The 23,099-nt window shown below is 36.7% G+C and overlaps 1 protein-coding gene across 1 annotated transcript in view; it reads left to right on the top strand.

Moving 5' to 3' along the window:
* TRPC4 (transient receptor potential cation channel subfamily C member 4) overlaps window positions 1–22,001 on the top strand; it is a 342,201-nt gene extending 320,200 nt beyond the window's left edge. The window contains exons 9-11 of the mRNA XM_081128497.1: window positions 18,539–18,580; window positions 18,940–19,029; window positions 20,535–22,001. Of these exons, the coding sequence (XP_080984623.1) occupies window positions 18,539–18,580; window positions 18,940–19,029; window positions 20,535–21,257 (855 nt within the window). The 3' untranslated portion in view covers window positions 21,258–22,001. The remainder of the gene's footprint in view (window positions 1–18,538; window positions 18,581–18,939; window positions 19,030–20,534) is intronic.
* Window positions 22,002–23,099: the final 1,098 nt, after the last annotated feature.

Below are 23,099 nucleotides of genomic sequence, written 5' to 3'. Positions count from 1 at the left end.
ATCTTTTTCTTAAATTTATAAGAAATTTATATAATCCTTAAGAAGCTATTAGTGAATAATACTATCTTATGCTACCTGTCATAGGAGTATTTTGATTTAATTTGAGTTTCTGGGTCCAAAAATAAAGGCCACACACAAAAGAAATTTGTCTTTAATATTTTAATTTTAGGCCATATTAATTGGAATTTGGGGTTTTAAGATACCACAAAGCTTTTAAGAAGATATGAGGCTCTGCTCTACTGTTTTAAGAACTCCATGTGTGCAGCCACCAGAATCATGGAGAACCACTCTAAAAAATTGATTTCCAACTCTCCCATCCCCACCACACTGTTGATGCATTGCTAGGAATATGTTACCATCATTTCTTAGATGCAAAAAGGAGCTTAATACTGACTTGGGCTTTCCTATTAAAGCAATGATTCACTCCTTTCAGAGGGAGAAGGTAAAGTTTAAAAGCTTCTTTTCTATACATTAAAAAATATTTATTCTTATGTCTCTATCTCTAAATTTAAGTATTTTTATCCAAGGTGATGCACAGAAAGATAATTGACAATTGTGATGTCAAACCATTCCTTTTTCCTTAGCCATGTTAATTTTACTAACCTTTGGATAGTTTTATGCTTTGGGAATTTATGACAAACTAAATAAATATTGTGAATGTTGTCTCTCTTCTCCAGCCTCATCCCACTCTCAAGCCTGCCTCTTCTCTGCCAAGCTAAGGTTTTGGGAAAGCACCAGCCTAATCAAACTCAATGAACGCTAAAAATTTACCCTCTACTTAGACTGCATTTCCAGAATGAAAAGATTATAATATTTTGGTTTGCATACTCTTAGTTGAGTTTTATGCATTTATATTTTAGATGGAAATAAATAGTATATATCATTTGTAAGAAAAATATAAGATAAACAAAAAGTAAATTAAGAAGATTCTAATATTAATAGAGGAGTTAAATGAGAAAATAATGTCAAAAATGCATTGTTTTTGCTGTGAATTCCTTTCAGTTTGGATAATCTTCCTAATAGTTATTTGTATAAACATGAAGATTAGGGTATATATACATAGCCATTAATAAAAAGGTGGCAGTCACTTTGGATAACCAAGACATGGCTTAGAATCACGCATTACACTTCAAAGGGATATTAGAAATCATTTAATTCAACTATTTCCTTTAAAAGAGAACTTGTTTATGTTGCCCAGTGTTTCAGGGTCCCCTTTCTGTTGGCAGAGCTGGGAAAAAACCTGGGTCTTTGTTTCCCAGTTCAATGTGTTTTTCACTGCCTTTTCTTGTTTCCCTGAAAAGTCTGATGACCATTCAACAATACATCCTATGTTGTGTATTCATCTTTCAGGTTTTCTCAACAGCTTTTGCTGTTTTCCAGTTGCCTCTTAGGTTTCTGTATCTCAAAGTTCTTGTTTAACAGGATAAGTTACCTTCTGCTCTCATCCCAACTTGCTTATATTTATTCCATATTTTTGAAACAGAAAATTGAAACTAAACTCTAGGTAGAGTTTATGCATTCTTTGAGGTATTTTTGTGATTCATTTACTGACTCTTGTCACCCAACAGCTGCCTGAATGTCACACTGATGCTCATTCTCTTAACTTCCCTTTAGGTTTGCCACCATTGGCCCTCTCTAGGATTCCATCACTGGCAATTTTATCTTGCTATTTATGATTACTGGGTAATACTAATACAACTAGCCCTGAAGAATTAAATGATTCTTAAATGTATTTTTATTTACTTCAGAGAGAGGAAGAGAGATGGGGAGAGACAGAAACATCAATGATGAGAGAGTCATTGATTGGCTGCCTCCTGCACACCCCCAATTGGGGATCGAGCCCTCAATCGGGGAATCAAGCCCCCATTCTGGGCATGTGCCCTGACTGGGAATCAAACCTTTACCACCTGGTCCATAGGTCAACCCTCAACCCCTGAGCATGCTGGCCAGGCTTAAATAACTCTAAAAAAAAAAAAAACTTTGGACTTTCTTCTATGGATAATTAGGTGTTCCAGGTACATTAACTTTGTATTTGGAATGTTTTATGGGGGAGAGCATAAATGAAGCAGAAATGCTTTATTGATCAAAACCTTTATTGTAGGGAGAAAACTCATTGAGAAATCGCTTCTCTCTGGGAAATCATAAAAATCCTACCAAAGGGACAACTTATTGAGAGTGCGATAATAAAATTTGAAACATATTGTAGCTTTTTTGGTTTTTTATATTACCCACTGAATTTTTTGCTTAATCTCATTTTATCAGCAAAACCTTTCTCAGTATTAAAACACTGGTTCTCAAACTTTAATGTTATTGGAATCATCAGGAATCTCCATTTTAACAGCACTTATAGCTTGTACCTTTAATTAGAAACTCCTGTTTAAAAAAAAGGAAAAAAAAAAAAAAAAAAAAGGACTGGTGTCTAGATCAGGCTTTTATCCTAAAACAAAACCAATGTTTCTACCTGTGGCCTGAGAGGTTTAGATCACTTAATTAAAGTAAAAAGCAATTAATGCAATACTTCACCAGTGTTTAATTAATATGAAACATTTATTTAGATATATATATATTTTAAATTTTGATTACAGTTTACAGTCAATATTATTCTGTATTAGTTTCAGGTATACAGCAAAGTTGTTAGAAAATCATGTATTTTACAGAATGTTCCCCCCACTGCTTCAAGTACCCACCTGGCCCCAAACATAGTCATCACGATATGATTGACTATATTCCCTGTGCTATAATCTACACCTCTGTGAACATTCTGCAACTAACAATTTTTACTGCTTAATCTCTTCACTTTTTTCACCCAGCCCCCAACATCCCTCCCCTCTGACAACTATCAGTCTGTTCTCTGTATGTATGAGTCTGTTTCTATTTTATTTGTTGGTTTATTTTGTTCATTAGATTCCAAATGTAAGGGAAATCATTTGGTCCTTGTCTTTGTATGCCTTATTTCACTAACAGTAATACTCTCTTGGTCTTATACTGTCACAAAGGGTAAGATTTCAATCTTTTTTTATGGTTGAGTAGTATTACATTTTGTATATGTACCATAGCTTTTTTATTCACTCATCTATTGAGGGGCACTTGGGTTCCTTCCATATCTTGGCTATTGTAAATAATGTTTCAGTGAACATAAGGATGCATTTTTTTTTTTTTTTTTGAGTTAGTGTTTGGGTTTATTTGGATATAGTCTCAGAAGTGGAATCCCTGGATCATAACAAATTCCATTTTTAATTTTTTAAAAACCTCCACAGTTTTTCATAGTGGCTGCACCAATCTGCATTCCCACCTGCAATGCACTAGGGTTCCCTTTTCTCCACATCCTCACCAACACTTGTTGTTTGTTGATTTACTGATGATGATGACCATTCTGACAGGAGTAAGGTGGTATCTCATTGGGGTTTTGATTTGCATTTCTCTGATGATTAGTGATTTTGAGCAACTTTTCAAATGTCTATTGGCCATCTGTATGTCTTCCTTGGAAAAGCATCTTTTCATGTCTTCTGCCCACTTAGGTTTGTTTTTCTGGTGTTAACTTGTCTGAGTTCTTTATAAATTTTGGATATTCACCCCTTATCCATTTATCATTGAAGAATATGCTCTCTCATTCAGTAGGTTGTCTTTTTGTTTTGTTGATGGTTTCCTTTGTTGTGCAAAATCATTTTAGTTTGATGTAGTTCCATTTGTTTACTTTTTTATTTCCCTTGCCCTAAGAGATATATAGAAAAAAATATTGCTAAGAGAAATGTCAGATTTACTGCCTATCTTTTCTTCTAGAATTTTTATGGTTTTAAATCATACATTTAAGTCTTTAATCCATTTTTACTTCATTCTTGTGTATGGTGTAAGAAGATCTAGTTCATTTTTTGCATGTATCTGTCCAATTTTTCCAGCACCACTTTTTGAATAGGCTATCTTTATTCCATCGTATGTTCTTGCCTCCTTATTCAAATATTAATTGACCATATAGGCATAAGTTTATTTTTGGGCTTCCTATTCTGTTCCATTGATCTATATGTCATTTTTATGCCAGTACCATGCTGTTTTGATTACTATAGCCTTATAGTATAGTTTGATATCAAGTAGTTTGATACCTCCTACTTAGTTTTATTTTCTCAAGATTGCTGAAGCTATTTGGGGGTCGTTGGTGGATCCATATAACTTTTTGGATTATTTGCTCTAGCTCTGTAAAAAACGCCATTGGTATTTTGATAGGAATTTCATTGAATCTATAGATTGCTTTGAGTAGTATGGGCATTTTAATGATGTTAATTCTTCCTGTCCATGAACACGGTATATGCTTCCACTTATTTGTATCTTCGCTTTCTTTCTTCAGTATATTATGATTTTTCAAGTACAAGTCTTTTATCTCCTTGGCTAAATTTATTCTTAGGTACCTTATTATATATGCAATTGTAAATAGGATTGTCTTTAGTTTCTTTTTCTTTCTTTCTTTTTTTTCTTTGTTGATTCTATTACAGATGTCCCCCATTTTCTCCTACTTTGCCTCCCTACATCCTGCTCCTGCCCCCCTAGGCCTTCCCCACATTCTTGTCTGTGTCCATGGACTATGCATATATGCATATAAGTTACTTCATTGATCTCTTCCTGCCCTCCCTACCTTCCCACCAGCCTTCCCACCAGCAGTGTACTAGGGTTCCTTTTTCTCTACATCCTCACCAGCACTTGTTTGATTTGTTGCTGGTAGTCATTCTGGCAGGTGTAGGGTGGTACCTCTTTGTTGTTTTAATTTGCATCTCTCTGATGATTAGTAATCTTGAGCAGTTTTATATGTCTATTGGCCATCTCTATGTCCTTTTTTTGAGGAGTGTCTATTCAGGTCCTTTTCCCATTTTTTACAGGATTATTTGTCTTCCTGGTGTTGAGATGTATAAGTTCTTTATATATTTTGGAGATTAACCCCTTATCTGATGAATCATTTGCAAACATGATCTCCCATAGAGTGGGTTCCCTTTTTGTCTTGTTGATGGTTGCTTTTGCTGTGCATTAGTTTCTTTATCTGATAATTCATCATTGGTGTATAAAAATGCAACTAATTTCTGAATATTAATTTGGTATTCTGCTACTTTACTGAATTTATTTATCAGTTCCTGTAGTTGTTTGAACAGAGTCTTTGAGTTTCTCTATATACAGTATCATGTCATCTGCAAATTATAAGTTTTACTTCTTCTTTTCCAGTTGGGATACACTTTATTTCTTCTTCTTATCTGATTGTTGTGGCTAGGACTTCCAGTATTATGTTAAATAGGAGTGGTGAAAGTGAACATTCCTGTCTTGCACCTGATCTTAAGGGAAACACTTTTAGTTTTAGTCCATTGAGTATGATGTTGACTGTAGTTTTGTTATGCGGCACCTTTATCATATTGAAGTATGATCCCTCTGTTCCCACTTACTGAGATTTTTTTATCTTAAATGCATGATGGATTTTGTCAAATGCTTTTTCCTCATCTATTGATGTGGTCATATGTTTTTTATTTTTCATTTTGTTTATATGGTGTATCACGTTAATTGATTTGTGGATATCGTACCAACCTTGCATCCCAGTTATAAGTTCTCTTTGATCATAGCTATGAGCTTTTTATTTATGATTTTATTTTTTATTGTTCAAAATATTACAGATGTCTGTTTTCTCCCCATTGACCCCTTCCACTCCGCCCCCACCCCCTTATGAGTTTTTTAATGTATTGCTGAATTCAGTTTGCTAATATTTTGCTGAGAATTTTTGCATCTGTATTCATCAGAGATATGTGCCTATATTTTCTTTCTTTGTAGTGTCTTTATATGGTTTTGTAAATAAGATAATGCCTGCCTCATACAATGAGCTTGTGATTCTTCCCTCTTCTTGAATTTTTTGGAATAGTTTTCAAAGGATAGATGTCAATTTTTCTTTGAATTTTTGGTAAAATTCTCTTATTAAGTCATCTGGTTCAGGATTCTATTGCCTGGGAGTCTTTTGACTACTGTCTTGATTCATTAATTGTAATCTGTTCAGATTTTCTGATTTTCTGTTTCTTCATGATTCTGTTTGGGATAATTATGTGTTTCTAGGAATTTATCCATTTCTTCTAGATTGTCCGATTTATTGGCATACAGTTGTTCACAATGTTTCTTAAAATTGTTTGTATTTCTTTGTTGTCAGTCATTACTTCTCCTCTTTCTTTTCTGATTTATGTATTATATTCTCTCCTTTTTTCTTGATGAGTCTAGTTAAAGGTTTATCAGTCTTGTTAATTTTTTCAGAGGACCAGCTCTTGGTTTCATGTATCTTTTGTATTTTTTAGACTCTTTTTCATTTATTTCTATTCTAATCTTTATTATTTGCTTTCTTATACTCACTTTGGGCTTTGTTTCGTGTTCTCTTTTTAGTTCCTTTAGATGTAAGGTTAGATTATTTATTTGAGATTTTTCTTGCTTTTTTTTTTTTTTTAATATGTCTTTACTGATTTCAGAGAGGAAAGGAGAGGGAGGGAGAGAGATAGAAACATCAGTGATGAGAGAGTCATTGATGGGCTGCCTCCTGCTCGCCCCTGACTGGGGATTGAGCCCGCACCCCGGGCACGTGCCCTGACGGAGAATCAAACAGAGATCTCCTGATTTTAGGTCGATTCTCAACTGCTGAGCCACGCCCGGCCGGGCCAGATGAGGTTTTTCTTGCTTTTTGAGGTAGGCTTGTATTTCACCTTAACAGTTGTTTTAGATTTTTGTTCTTGTATGTTCATTTTCTTTTGTCTCAAGGTAACTTTTGATTTCTTCCTTGATCTCATTGTTAACTCGTTAATGTAACATGTTATTTAGCCTTCATATGTTTGTGTGTTTTTTGTTTTTTTTCTTATACTTGATTTCTGGTTTCATACCATTGTGGTTAGAAAAGATTCTGATATGATTTTTATCTTCTTGAATTTAACGAGACTTGTTTTGTGTTCTAACATTTTGGTCTGTCCTAGAGACTGTTCTATGTGCACTCGAAAAAAATGTATGTTCTGCTGCTTTGCAACCAAATGATCTGAAAATATCAATTAAATCCATCTGTTATAGAGTGTCATTGAATTTTTTTGTCTGAAAGTTCTAACCACGGATGTCAATGGGGTGGTAAAATCCACTGCTATACCTGTATTACTGTTGATCACTCACTTTTATGTCTACCAAGATTTTCTTTATATATTGAGGTGCTCCTTTATATATTGGGTGCATATATAACAAGAGTTATATTTTCTTGTTTTATCAATCCCTTTAGTATTATGTAATGTCTTTCTTTTTCTCTTGTTATGGCCTTTGTTTAAGTCTATTTTGTCTGATATAAATATTGCTAACCCATCTTTTTATGTTTCCATTTGCTTGAAATATCACTTGCCATCCATTTACTTTTAGTATCTGTGTGTATTTTGTTCTGGGGTGGGTCTATTGTAGACAACATATATATAGGTCTTGTTTTCTTCTCCATTCAGCTACCCTATTTCTTTTCATTAGAGCATTTAGTCCATTTACATTTAAAAGAAACAATGATAGGTACATATTTATGGCCACTTTATTCCTTATGTCTAAGTCCCTCTATGCTTTTTTTTCTTTCTTCTTTTTATAGAAGACCTTATAACATTTCTGGTCAAACTGGCTTTGTGTTAATTAACTCCCTTAGCTTTTTCTTTTCTTAGCAGCTCTTTATTTCTCCTATTATTTTAAAAGATACTCTTGCCGTGTAGAGTAGTCTTCTTCTTAGGTCATTGCTTTTCATCACTTTAAATATTCCATGCCAATCCCTTCTGGCCTGAAGTGTTTCTTTTGAGAAATCAGCTAACAGCCTTATGGGAGTGCCCTTGTAGATAACTAAATGTCTTTCTTTTGCTCCTCTTAAGATTATCTGTTTGTCTTTAACATTTGTCATTTTAATTATAGTGTGTCAGGGTGTAGGCCTCTTTGGGTTCATCTTGACTGGGACTCTCTGTGCTTCCTGAACAGGTGTGTCCTTTTCCTTTCACCAGGTTAGGGAAATTTTCAGCCATTATTTCTTCAAATAGGTTTCGATCCCTTGCTCTCTTCTCCCTCTGTTACCCCTATGATGTGGATGGTGTTACACATGCTGCTGCCCCAGATGTCTCTTAGACTTTGCTCATTAATTTTTTTTTTTAATTTTATTGCTCTGATTAGGTATTTTCTGCTATCTTGCCCTCTAATTTTCTGATTCAATCCTCTGCTTCATCTTATCTGCTGTTGATTCCTTCTACTGTATTCTTCATTTCAAATATTGTATTCTACATTTCTAACTGATGATCTTTTTTGGTTTCTATGTTCTTTTAATGCTTGCTATCTTTTTAAGTTCACACTGAGATCATCCATTTTTCCTCTAAGTACCTTGTGCATCCTATAACCATTGCTTTGAACTATGCATTGGTTGGCTTGGTTGCTTCCATTTTATTTGTTTTTTCTGGAGATTTCTCTTATTCTTTCATTTGGGCCATTTTTTTTGTCTCCCCATTTTGTCTGCATTTTTGCATTTGCCTATTGTGGTCTTATATAGTAGGCTTCTTCTGAGGCTCAGTGGTGCAATCTTTCTGATCACCTGAGCTAGATGCTCCAGGAACATCTCTTGTGTGTGTTATATGAGCTGATGCTCCAGGAATGTCTCTTGTGTGAGTTGTTAGCCTTCCTTTTGCAGTTGAGTCTTGAATGCTATTGGCCTGTCTGTGAGTGGTGTTATCCCTCAGTCTGGCTGACTGTGAGAATCAAACTGAACCACAGTTTATGAGCCGCTGTGCAGGAGCTGCCCTCCTAAGTGGAATTTGGCCCAGGAAGATCTTGATGCCTGCTGGGATTTCCCTTTGGTTGTGCCACTTTTGTGGCTAGCTGGGTCATGCTCTGGTGTGGTTTGAAGCCAACCACTGGTTGAGTTGTTCTGTGATGACTTGGGAGGGACTTCAGTGCAGGTCCATGTTAGACCCTCGCTGTAAGTTGCTTTGGGCTAGTTGTCTGGAGCTACCAAGCAATCCACGTTTTATGCCTACCTGTACTGGGCCTGAGTGTGCTTGGGAGGTTCCAAGTTGTGTACACTGTGAGCTTCCACCAGCTCTTAGCGAGGACAGCAGATAAATAAAAGGCCCGGTGAATCCCAAGATCTGTTCCACCTGACTGCTGCTTAACCACCCCCTGAGGCTGCCTGGACTTCTTCAAAACCTTCTCAAGAAAGTCTTTAGAGTGGCCACAGGCTGGCCTCCACCCATAGTCCCTTCCAAAAGGTGCAAGGTTGAGATACTGGGGTCAGGAGAAGGGACCTAAAGGATCTCTTGTTTAGAAGCATGCAGTCACTCACTCAGTGGGGATAAAGTGGTTCCTACTCCAGAGCCATACCACTTTGTCTCTGAGTCTCCACCAGAGCTCCCCTCAAAAGAGCACAACATAGGTTCTGTCTGGGTGCAACCAGCCAAGCCTTCTGCAGGACAGGAATTCAGCAGGGTGAGGCTACCTGGGAATCAGGACAAGACAAGTGAGTGTCTCACTGGGGAACTGGCACTGGTGGCACACAGTGTGGGGAAATGGCCACTGCTCTGTAGCCACTCAAGTAAAGTGTTTGTCTGAGTCCCCAACTAGGACTCCGCAAAAAGAAAAGTACGCCAAAAATCTCAGTTGGGTGCAGCCAGCCAACCCCTCTGGAGGACTTGAACTCAATAGGGAGGGCCACCAGGAATTGGAAGGACAGGACAGATGGGTCTCCTGTTAAGGGATGGGTGCTGGCAGCACAAAGAGGGGAACAAATGTTCACTGCTCTGGAGCCACACAACTCAGTGACAGTTCAAGTCTCTGACAAGAGCATTCCAAGAAGAAAAGCACTCCAAAAGTTTCGGTTGCATGCAGCCAGCAAACATTCTGCAGAAAGTGAGCTCAGAAGAATGGTGCTGTTGGTACTAGAGGACTGGGCTAGTGCACTCCTCAGGCTGGTGCTATAGGGATAGGAGTGATTGAACCAGGGAAGGCGGTGTCTGTGGATGGTGTTGGAGAAAGACTCAGCACAAAGATCTCTGTGTCTGACCCTCCAGATTTTTTCTTGGGACCATGCAACCCACGTCTTCTCTGTATGACTCTAGTTTGTCCTGAGTTACCATCCCTCCACCAGAGAACCCAGGTTCACAGTACACTGTACACTGACCCTTTAAGAAAGCACCTGGATTTCTAGAAGACTCCCATTGCTCCCTGGCAGAAAGAATCCCCACTGATTTTTATAGCCTGCTGTTAAGCAGACTCCTCTTCCTAACTCTGGTGCTCTGGGTGGGGAGTCTCAACATTGGGTTGAAATCCCTCGCTTCTAAGTGAGGACCTTTGCAGGCAAGATATCCTTCTGGATTCTCAACTGCTGCATGTGGATGTGGGGCCAGCCCTTTCTTTGTCTCTGCCCTTCTTACTAGTCTCTATGTGGCTCCTTCTGTAGATTCTTGGTTATGATATTTTAGTTCAGCTAGTCTTCTGTTGGTTATTCAGATTGATTTATCTATAATTCAGTTGTTAATTCAGTTAGGTGCTGGGAAGAAGTGAGTGTAGTTTCCACCTACTCCACAGGCATCTTGGGTCCTCAATAAAACATGTTTAATGCCATAGACTAAGTTTCCAAATGGAATGCTTAAGTGAACAGGTCATTATGCTGAAACAAAAAATATTAAGATTTCTCAAAATATCATTAAAAATGATTTTTACTTCTTTAATTTAATGTTTTCCACTTTCTAGTTTTCTCAGGAGTACATAGGGTAATTTACCACCCCTCAGTTCTAGAACTACAGGTGGAAATTTCACACATGAGAAGTTGCCACAAAAATGCTAAGTTATGTCACTGCAAGAAAATTAGCAACTGTGAATGGGTTAGCACCACCTATAATCACTAAAGGAAAAAAATGCTTATACTTTCAGACTTTATTTTGGTGAAAATTTATCAAATTGTATTGTTTCTTAATCTTTATTTTTTTTATTGTTCAAAATATTACAGATGTCCCATTCTCTCCACATTGACCCTTCCCACCCGCTAGTAAACCCCCTCCCCAGTCCATCACCACACTATTGTCAGTGTCCTTGGGTTATGCATACATGCATATAAATTGTTTGGTTAATCTCATCCCCCCACCCAACCCACCTTCCCTCTGAGATTCGTCAGTCTGACCCCTGCTTTCATGAAGAACCTATTTTGTTCTTCAGCTTAGTAAGTTCTTTCAATTCCACATATAAGTGAGATCATGTTATGTTTGTACTTCTCTGCCTGGCTTATTTCTCTTAGCATAAATTCTCCAGATCCATCCATACTGTCCCAAACAGGTATGAAATCCTTCTTCTTTACAGCTGCATAGTATTCCATGGTGTAAATGTCCCACAGCATATTTTGTTCAAAATATTTCACATGCCCCGTTTTCTCCCCAGTGACCCATTCCACCCCATCCCACCCCTCTCCCCAGTCGCTCTCCACACCCTTGTCCATGTCCTTGGGTTGTGCATATATGCATATAAGTTCTTTGGCTAATCTCTCCCCCTACACCCACCGCCCTCCTCCATCCCTCTGAGATTCATCAGTCTGATCCATGCTTCCATGTCATTGAATCATTTCTGTTGATCAGTTTATTTAGTTCTTTAGATTCCACATATAAGCTGGATCATGTGATGTTTGTCTTTCTCTCCATGGCTTATTTAGCTTAATGTAATATTCCCCAGGTCCTTTCACATTGTCCCAAAGGGTACAAGATCCTTCTTCTTTACATCTGCATAGTATTCCATGGTGTAAATGTCCCATAGCATTTTTATTCACTTATCTACTGATGCGCACTTGGGCTATTTCCAGATCTTAGCTATTGTAAATTGTGCTGCTATGAACATAGGGGTGCATATATTATTTCTGATTAGTGTATCAGGATTCTTAGGATATATCCCTAGAAGTGGGATCAATGGGTAAAAAGGCAGTTCCATTTCTAATTTTCTGAGGAACCTCCATACTGTTTTCTATAGTGGCTGCACCAGTTTGCATTCCCACGAGCAGTATACCACGGTTTCCCTTCTTCTAATCCTCATGAGGACATGTCATTGGTTAATTTGTTAATGGTAGCCATTCTGATAGGTGTGAAGTGATACCTCATTGTGGTATTAATTTGCATCTCTCTGATGATTTGCAACGTTGAGCATTTTTTCATATGTCTCTTGGCCACCTGTATGTCCTCTTTGGAGAAGTGTCTATTCAGACCCTTTGCCTATTTTTAAATTGGATTGTTTGTCTTCCTCTTGTTGAGTTGTATGAGTTCTTTGTACACTTTGGAAATTAGCCCCTTATCAGATATATCCTTGGCAAATATGTTCTCCCATACCGTGGGATTCCTTTGTATTTTGAGGTTGCTTTCTTTTGCTGTGCAGAAGCTTTTTAATTTGATGCAGTCCCATATGTTTATTTTTTCCTTTGTTTCTCTTGCCCTAGGAGATGTATCAGTGAAAATTCCACTACGTGAGATGTCTGTGCCTTTACTGCCTAAGTTTTCTTCCAGGATTTTTATGGTTTTTAACATTTAAGTCTTTTATCTATTTTGAATTTATTCTTGTGTATGGAGTAAGTTGGTGATATAGTTTCATTTTTTTGCATGTACCTATCCAATTTTCCCAGCACCATTTATTTAAGTGTCTGTCTTTACTTCATTGTACACTTTTGCCTCCTTTGTCAAATATTACCTGACCATAATGACGTGGTCTATTTGTGGGGTCTCTGTTCTGTTCCATTGACCTATATCTATTGTTATATTAATACCAGGCTGTTTTGATTACAATGGCTTTGTTGTACAGTTTGATATCTGTTAAAGTGATCTTTCCCACTCTGTTCTTATTCTCAAGATTACTGCAGCTATTTGGGGTCTTTTTGGGTTCCATAGAAATTTTTGAAATTTTTGTTCTAGCTCTGTGAAATATGCTGTTGGTATTTTTAATATTAATTGCATTGAATCTATAGAGTGCTTTGGGTAGTATGGACATTTTAATGATATTAATTCGTCCAATACATGAACATGGTATATATTCTTCCACTTGTTTATATCTTCCTCTATTTCTTTTTTCAGTGTCCTGTAGTTTTCTGAATACAGGTCTTTTACATCCTTAGTTAAGTTTATTCCTAGGTATCTTATTTTTTTTAATTGCAGTGGTAAATGGTATTTTTTTTTTAGTTTCTCTTTCTGAGAGTTCATTGTTGGTGTATAAAAATGCCATCAATTTCTGAATGTTAATTTTGTATCCAGCTATTTTGCCAAATTCATTTATCAAATCTAGTAGTACATTGGTGGATTCTTTAGGTTTTCTATGTACAATATCATGTCGTCTGCAAATAATGTCAGTTTTACTTCCTCCCTGCAATTTGGATACCTTTTATGTCTTCTTCCTGTTTGATGTCTATAGCATGGACTTCCAGTACTTTGTTGAATAAGAGTGGTGAAAGTGGACATCCCTGTCTTGTTCTTGTTTTTAAGGGAAATGGTCTCAGTTTTTGCCCATTGAGTATGATGTTGGTTGTAGGTTTGTTGCATATGGCCTTTATTATGTTGAGGCATGTTTCCTCTATTCCTACTTTGCTGAGAGTTTTTATCAACAATGGGTGCTTGATTTTATCCAATGCTTTTTCTGTATCTATTAATATGATCACATGATTCTATCCTCTGCTTCACTGAGCCTGCTTTTAATTCCTTCCAGCATATTCTTGATATCAAATATAGTAGTCCTCATTTTTGCCTTGTTCTTATTTATCATAACTAGCTCTTTTTTCCTGTTTTCACTAAGTTCTTGGACATTTCCATTACGTGTCCTATTGTTCTCATTAATTTCTTTAAGCATATTGATAACCATTACTCTGAACTCTATTTCTGATAACTTTCTTAATTCCATCTCATCAAGGTCTTTTTCTGACAATATTTCCTTTTTTTTTTTTTTAGTTTGGAGGTTGTTTCTTTGTCTCCCCATTTTGGTGACTTAGTGTTTGTGTCTGTATATTAGAAATATTTCCTGTCTCCCTGTCTTGTGGGGTGGAATTTTATAGAATATGTCCAGTGGAGCCCAGAGGTGTGTTTTCCTTATACTTCTGATCTATTTGCTCAGGGCTTGTGCTTTCTGTGGGTGTCCCTTTTGTGTGTTCTTTGTGCTCTCTTGTTGTGATTGGTTCTAGATTTTTTTGACCCGCCCTTAGGAGGACTCTCCTCTCAGGTTGGCTAACTCTGTGGCTCAGTTCCAACTATGTCATGTGAGCTGTTGTACAGGTGCTGGCCAGGCAAAACAAAACACAACCAAACTGCCAGTAAACAAGAAGTACCTTACAAAACATCCTGACAATCATAATGAAAACATCACATGAGAAAGTGGAATAGGGAGAGCAAAGGAAGTACACAAATAATAAAGCAAAAAAATAAAATAAAATAAAAAGCAAACAAAAGAGAGGGAGAGAAAAAAGGATATTATTGCCAATAGTAAAAAAAAATACAAAATAATAACAAAATGAAAAGTAACAAATAGAAGAGCTAGTGGGAGATAAAAGGGGCAGAGAAAAGATTCTGAAAGAAGGGTGAACAAAATTTAAGGGTAGAGCATAAGAATAGGAAAATATTTGAGAAAGAAAAACTAAAAATAAAGAGACAAAGGGAAACAAACTTACAAACAAAAAGAGAAGGCAGAGAATAAAAGGGGAGAAAACACAAAGAGAAAAGCAGTAAATTTTTTGGTAATAATGATAATATCCCAGCAATTAAGCAGGGAATATCAAGAAAATCTTGATAATAGAACAAAAAACAGAACAAAATAAAGCAAAACAAATTAGAAATTAATTTTTTTCTTTTCCTTCTTTATTCTAAACAAAAGCCAGGTGAATTTCATCTGGGCAGCTTATGAGGCTCACTGTTTTGTATGCTAATTTAGGTTCTCCTGGGAGTTACTTGTGTATCAGCCAATGTCAGGAGCTTTCTAGGACTGGCTCTGGTGTCCTTAGGTAGCTGGCTGATCTGAGTCTCTCTGTGGACCACCTCCACTTGTCAGCTATTTTGCCTCTCACTTGTGGTTGCCTGATCTTAGACTCCAGAATCTTCTGAAGAGTCTTTTGGGTGTAGGCTGGCTATTGTAGCTAGGGATATTGCTCCCCTTACTTAGAGGCTTCACTGTCAATCCATCACTATGGGGAAGTTAGTCTCTGCTTCAAAACCAGCTCCTTAGTCTCTACCCTGTCCTCCAATTCTAGTTGACCACATAGTGGTCTACTGCAGTTTCAGGTTGATTTTAGTCTGTTGCTTTTTCTATATGGGCAGTTTCAGCAGCCTGGGCTCAGTGGGTTTGATTAAAAAAAACTTCTGGTGAGCCCTTTGCCTGCCCAGCCCCCAGCAGGGGTTTTAAGCTTTTCCTCCAGTTCCCAAATAATAGTCCCTAAGAGTCTTAGTCTGGTATTGTCATCCTATGAGCTGTTCTCCCCTCCCTCTCAGGACTGTGCCATGTGGGGGATATCTGGAGCTTCAGTGAGATGAACCAGCTCCTTTCCTGTTGGGAGTGGTACTCCTAGCCTGCAGGAGAGTTAGGTGTGCTCTGTCCCTGCTTTCCCAGATACGATTGGCTGATCTCACAGGGTGCTCAGTTCAAACTCCCCACAATGCAGAAATACCAGCTTTTGCTGGTCTGTCTCCTCAGTGCAAGCCAGAAAGATGGACACCCATTCAGCAATTAAAAACTCAAAAATGCACAAAGCAACACACAGGTAGAGAACCTACTCTGCGGGGTCCCTTTGCCCCCAGGCCTCAGAACCAAGCAGGAGAACTCACAAAGTCAGCCCAATGCAGGTCCCCTGTACAGCTAATTTCAGTAAAGCTGGGGTAGCTTCTTGCACACCCTCCAGGCTACCCTCAGAGTGGGTCAAAAATCCCCAATTTGCTGCTCCAGCAGCTCCGGTGGCTGGAGACCCGATCTGCCCCACTGATGGCTCCAGTCCCTCTCTGCCAGTGGGAGGGCTCTCTTCCCCTTCCCCATGTCACACAGTTCAGATGCTTTCTGGGGTTCTACACAATGCCTTACAGGAAAACAGAGGGTCCCTTTATGTGGCTGCTCAGTGCAACCCTCATGCTCCTTTCTGTTTAGAAGCCACACACTGTGGGACAGCCTTTCCCATGGTCAGCACCCAGGGTGAAAGGCTCCTGTCCCATCTGCTGCCATTAGATGCATTGTTTCACTGGGGAGTCGTGATTCCCTCCTCACAGGCATACTGTTCCCCTGGCTCCCTCTGCCTGCCCTGTACAGGCTCTCCTTCCCCTCTCCTCTGCTCTGGTTTTGAGATCCCAGCTTTTGGATGCTATACTCCCAAGGGGAGGGAACATTGCAGCCTCTAGCCTTCTGGCCTCCGAGCCCAGCACAGGTTTCAAGAGGGACTCCCCCTTTCTATACCACCCACCCCCCCAACCAGACTCTATGATGTTTCTTCAGTGCTCCCTACTTGAAATATGTACACTCAGGTATATTTCTCTTGTTTTTCCAAGCTGGTTACACAGTATTTTAATGATAAATTGAGTCCATGCCTGGGAGCAAGGGCGCTCTGCTTCTTGTCACAGTGCAGCCATCTTCTCTCCTCCTGGTTTTATTCTGCATCTTCCTCTTAATTTTAACGTGAACCATAAATTGCTCTAAAAAAATGTCTTAATAAAATAAAATTCACTGCCTACAGTAATGTGTTAAATCTATCCATATTTACTGGAACCATACCCTCACCCTATTACTTAAATACAAATTTCTTACTTCCAAACCTCTTCTGCCTAGGCTGATAGCTTCCAGCTCCATAACTAATGAAAATGCTCTCCTCAAGTATGAAATGCCATGCTAATCACACGGAGAGAACCCTGGCCGGTATGGCTAAGAGATAATTACATTTAAGTATATCCTTTTACTTCCTCAGAAGTAATCCTGATATATGTCAAACTATCCACAATTTTCTTGGTTCAAGAATATTTTTTAAAAACTATTAAATCATCTTACTAATCAGGAATAAAATGAAAGATGATGGGAAATAACTTGAGTCACTAAATCCCATATTAAATTCAGAATTTCTATTTATTTAAATCATGGAACATGGGTTTCCTGTAAATATTTATAGTGAGAGTGTTAAAGAAGTTGGTGTACAGCTGGCTTTATAAACTGTGTTCACTTCAAGTAAATTTAAGGAGATCTGAAAGGCTTGTTTTCTTATAGAAGTACTTTTTTGTCTTGGATTTTAGTGAGCTATGTCTCAGTTACATAACTCCATCTGGTGGCTCAGTCATAAAATTTTTTTACTAATAATTAGGAAAGACAAATCCATTCTTATGGCTACCAAAAATGCCATTTTCTCCTATTCCCTAAAGAGAGAGAGAAAATAAAAGTTACTTTTGTCTTTTGAATTGTTTATTTTTTCTAATACCATTTTCACAGTGATGTATGCATAACTCTTTCCAAATTCAATTTTATCAGCCTATGGTTAAGTATTTAGTAAGCAACAAGATCAAAAAAGACTTATTTAAAACTAAGATATGTTAGTTTTTTTTTGCTTTCTCACAATTTACCAGATTCATTCTTTTATTTCAGAAATACTTTTATTTTAGATTATTTTGGCCAGTTTCCTTCTTTAAGAATCAATACTGGTATTTATTTAACATACATAAAACTGGGATAATGATAGCTTTTTCCCTCTAGAATCTTTAGAATAGTTGTGAAATCTTCAAATGCGTAATTTTAGTATTATTATTTAATTCAATTTATAATAGATTTCTTTAAATCATTAAACATCTTTTCTCTCCATTCTTCACTCCAGAATCACTGTTCTGTGCTAACCCTAGTTGTGCTTGCAAACCATTTTTATCTCTTCAAAATGATATCTGAGATTCATATTTATTTTAAAAATAAGTGTAAAATAATTAACTCTATGTTTGAACAGAATCTTTTATTTTATTTTATTGTTAAATCCAAACACATAATTAAAATAGCAATTTTCTCTTAATGTACTTCTGATTGAAATTAGTGTTGGAGTGTTTACTGTGTAACCATGTTTCTTATTACATGTTAAATGTCACGGTTAAATACTTAATCTTGCTATGTTGATATTTATGAAAACCTTTATGTTATTATAATAGCTTTTATTCTATTGAATTTTTGTTTTTATTTGATATTTGCTCTATATTTTATTTGATATGGTCCACCTATTTCTCTTAGTATCATTTCAAGTGATTTGGGTTATGTGTCAATTATAATTACCTAATTCCCCATCACCTTATATTAGAAAAGCAATATTTCCATTATTTTTAACTTATTTTATATATCAAATGCCATACAGATTATAACCTTGCACTTGCTGTTTTGATTCACTCCTTGTTTTGATCCACGTGAAGCACTCTCTGGCAATTGTCCATTGTCTAGTTAAATACCCACTTTGAAGAAATGAGGGAAAAATATTCTTGATTAAAAGAACAAATGAATTATTTTCTAGAATGGTAATATATCAATATAACTGAAAAGTAAATATCATTTTCCTTTTTAGAGGCGAGCTGCTGATAATTTGAGACGACACCACCAGTATCAAGTAAGTTATATTATATCTTGAAATTTGCATTAAAATACAGTCCCCTCTTCAACCCTGGCTGATATGGCTCAGTTGGTTGAGAACCATCCCATGCACCAAATGGTCACTGGTTCCATTCTCAGTCAGGGCACATGCCCAGGTTTCAGGTTCGATCCCCATTAGGGGGTGTGCAGAAGGTAGTCAATCAATGTTTCTCTTTCACACTGAAGTTTCTCTCTCTTCCTTTCATTCCTCTCTCTCTAAAACCAATAAAAACTTTAAAAAAATAAAATAAAATGCAGTCCCCTTTTCAGAACTGACTAAAGAAGGAAATCATATTTATACATGAATATAAATTGTGTTATTTTAAAATACCTCAGGAAGTTATGAGGAACCTGGTGAAGCGATATGTTGCTGCAATGATTAGAGATGCCAAAACTGAAGAAGGCCTGACTGAAGAGAACTTTAAGGTAATTATTTTTATTTTCATAATGAAATCACCAAGAGGTGCACTCACAGCACATTGAAAATCAGAACAGGAAATGCAGCCATGTGTTCCAGCAAGATTGTGTGTCTTCTGATTTTTAAATTAAAGCACTATTGAATTATCAAAAAAAGTGATGGCATTTCTTCTCAAAATGCATTGTTTTCAAACATACTTAATCTGACATGTCAAGATGACTTATTTGGAGGAGGAGAAATCCTAGAGCCTGTGGCATTCTGACTTGCCTATCCCAAAAACACTCTACTGAGTGAGCTTTAGTTTTTGAAATTTCAGTCTGATTTCTAATCCTGAAACATTTAGTAGTGAACATATTAAAAACAACAACAAAAACCTTCTTTGTGCTTTGCACAGCTTTGGTTAAAGAAAATTTTAACTTAGAAACTTAGAAAATTGTAACTTAGAAACTTAGCTTTTCTCCCTGAGTTTTCTTTTTATTGTGACCAGAGGAGATAGATAGAATACATGAAATACTTAAATAAATATAAATATATGCATATATATATGCTCATATCATGTGTATAAAATACCTCTATTATTCTGCCTGAGTTTTTCAATATTTTGGAAGAATGTTTAAAGTCAATAAGATCTTATAGGAAAAACAAACAAACAAAAAAGCATACTACAGGAGACTTCTAACAGAGAAAAGCAGCAAGTTTGACAGAGAACAAATATAAGCAGCCAATTAGCTAAGAAGATAAATTGCAAAACTAAAAGCACATTGAAAGTTGGCTAGGATCCAATATGTTCTTTATAGACACAATATTCAAATTTTAGAATTAAGTGTTTCTTGGTACTTTGGGAGATAGGATAGAGACAAGGGCCTAACCCAAAGGTCACCATCAGGTTAGAACTGAGAATTCAGATGTCCAAAAAGAGAAGAAAAAGGATGAATTTCAGAAATGTTGTCTAATTGAATGAAGCAATTTGCAAGATTTAGTGGCTAACCCAGGTGTTGAGGTAAAATCAACTTTAAGGTAATAAACAATGGAAAGTTACTGCCAACGCTAGAAAGGGCAGGCTTCATTTTCATTGTTTTGTTATATATGTCTGTTTGGACAGCAAAATATGTCTATATTAAAAATCTTTACAAAATGTATCCTTGAAAGAGTGTGAGGTGATTTAAAAGCAGAAGGATATTTGAAGAGGATGTATTTGAAAGTGTAGTCCCAAAAAAACCAATATATTAGACTACACAGTGGTGAAAAAGAAAACTCTTCCTGTTTCTTTTTACATGAGCCTTAAGAAATCTCCTTATTACTACAGAACTTGAATAAGAAAATTAATAGACATCACAATGACATAAGTACCTGGAAGAAAACTGGAAATGCTAGATAGAACCACAGCAGAGTAGAATCCTAGCTCTTAAAAATGCCTGAAAACACATCAGACCCATATGTGAAATGAGCAAATAATGTTTCCTAATGTTTATTTAAGTCACAAACTAAATTCATCATTTTAAATTTCATTTAGGAGCTAAAGCAAGACATTTCTAGTTTTCGCTTTGAAGTCCTGGGGTTACTAAGAGGAAGTAAACTGTCTGCCCTACAGTCTGCTCAGGCCACGAAGGACTCTTCTAATTCAGCAGGGTCTGATGAAAAGAGTGATAACGAAGGTACCAGCAAAGACAAGAAGAAGAACTTTAGTCTTTTCGATTTAACCACCCTGATCCACCCTCGATCAGCAGCAATTGCTGCAGAAAGACACAACATAAGCAATGGCTCCCCTCCAGTGGTGCAGGAGCGCCCGCGGGAAAAGCAGAGAAAAATGAATTTTGTGACCGATATCAAAAACTTCGGGCTATTTTATAGACGATCAAAACAAAATGCTGCAGAGCAAAATGCAAACCAAATCTTCTCTGTTTCAGAAGAGGTTGCTTGTCAACAGGCTGAAGCATCACTGGAGAGAAATAGCCAACTGGAATCTCGAGGATTAGCTTCAAGGGGTGACCTGAGCATCCCTGGTCTCAGTGAACAATGCATATTAGTAGACCACCGGGAAAGGAATGCGGACAGTCTGGGTTTACAGGTTGGCAAGATAATGTGTTCCTTCAAATCAGAGAAGGCAGTGGTGGAGGACACTGTCCCAATAATACCAAAGGAGAAGCATGCAAGGGAAGAGGACTCCAATACAGACTATGATGCAGCCCTCATAAACACAGTCACCCATGAAGATTATGTGACCACAAGACTGTGATACTTGAAGGAGGAAGAGTTTATCATGCATATATTTTGTTTCCATAGTGCACTGAGTTGGGGGGATATGTTTAAAAGTAAATTATCAAATGCTAACTTACACTCTATAGCATTTATCAGCTGTGGCATAATGATGTGTAACATATTTAAATAAGGCGAAAGCTATCAAAAACCTTTGTTTTGTAGTCCACTTTTGCTTTCAGAATTTGTTTTACATTTTTTTGTTGTTAATAAATAAACTCACCTTGTATCTTGCACTGTCACAATAACACAGGAAATTTTTAACTATCTTTTTCAATTAAAACAAATTCAACTTCATGTGGTAGTTGACTCCTATAATAGATATTTTATATCCAAAAATTAATGTAGCTGAAATATTAGAGCTTCTCATAAAATTTTAAGGTCTCTAGATATGGGTACTTATCAAGGACTTTTCACTCAGCCTTACAGTTTAGCTTTAAAACATAAATATTAGCAAATTATTTCTTAAGGACAAATAAGTAATTATAGTACACAATTAAACCAAGGAACACTTTTCATGGGGTCATGATCAAACTCTTTCTTTAAAATGAAAATTCTCAGTTGGTTGGAGTGTCATCCTGTACACAGAAAGTTGGCAGGTTTAATTCCCATCAGGGCACATACTCAGGTTGTGAGGGTTCTATGTTTCTTTCGCTCTTTCTCTCTCTCCCTCTCCCCTCCTTTCTCTCTAAAATCAATAAATGTATCCTCAGTTTGAAGACTGAAGAAAAAAAAGAAAAGAAAGCTGGTATACTTCATAGAGTTTTAGTTTGCCCAGTTTTTTCTTTCAGAAAGTCAAGAAATGTTTGTCCTAATAAATTTGGATGACTGAACATTTTGCCAGAAAAAAAGTTTTACTTTATTTTGAAGTGGCCTTTTTCAGGTTCAGCTACTAATCAGTATAAAAATGAGGCTTTATGAATAGACCTAAATTTCAAAAAGGTGACAAAAGTTCTCAGTGCCAGAAAAGAATTACAATCAATAAGAATAATTTAAGCACCTTAAACAGAACATGATTGATTGCATGCTCATAATATCCAGATGAAAATTAATTCTAACAATCATGAAACAAAACTAAATTCTATCTTCAATCAGCACAATATTATTGTCAATTCTAAAGACATTCAAAAACCTAGCAGTTTCCTCTTTTTTCCTCCAGTGACAGTTACAAATTCAGGGGTAATTAAAATTACCCAAAATAATTATTAATTTTAGCAGTAGATATAGAAATATAGTTTTCCCTATAAGGACATTATTTATTTATTTTTTATTTTTTATTTATTTATTTTTATTTATTTATCTTTATTGTTGAAAGAATTACAGATGTCCCCTTTTTCCCCCCATTGACCCCTTCTACCCCACACCCACACCTTGCCCCAGGCGTTCACCTCACTATTGTCTGTGTCAATGGGTTGTGCGTTTATGCATAAAAATTCTTTGGTTAATCTCTGCCCACCTACCCACTCCCGCCTTCCCTCTGAGATTCATCAGTCTGTTCTATGCTTCTGTGTCACTGGATGTATTTTGTTCATCAGTTTATTTTGCTTTTTAGATTTCACATATAAGTGAGATCATGTGTCTTTGTCTGCCTAGCTTGTTTTGCTTAGCATACTATTCTGTAGGTCCATCCATGCTTATTTATTTATTTATTTATTTATTTATTTATTTATTTATTTATTTATATCTTTACCTGAGGATATTTTTTCAATTGCTTTTCAGAGAGAGTGTAAGGGAGAAAGAGAGAGAGAGAGAAAGATCAATGTGACAGAGACACATCAATTGATGGCCAGGGATCAAGCCTGCAACCAATGTACATATCCTT

Source organism: Miniopterus schreibersii, assembly GCF_964146895.1.
Source record: "Miniopterus schreibersii genome assembly, chromosome: 2".
Classification (NCBI taxonomy): Eukaryota; Metazoa; Chordata; class Mammalia; order Chiroptera; family Miniopteridae; genus Miniopterus; species Miniopterus schreibersii.
The sequence above is the reverse complement of the archived record's forward strand: the minus strand, read 5'-3'. Positions and strand labels throughout refer to the sequence as shown.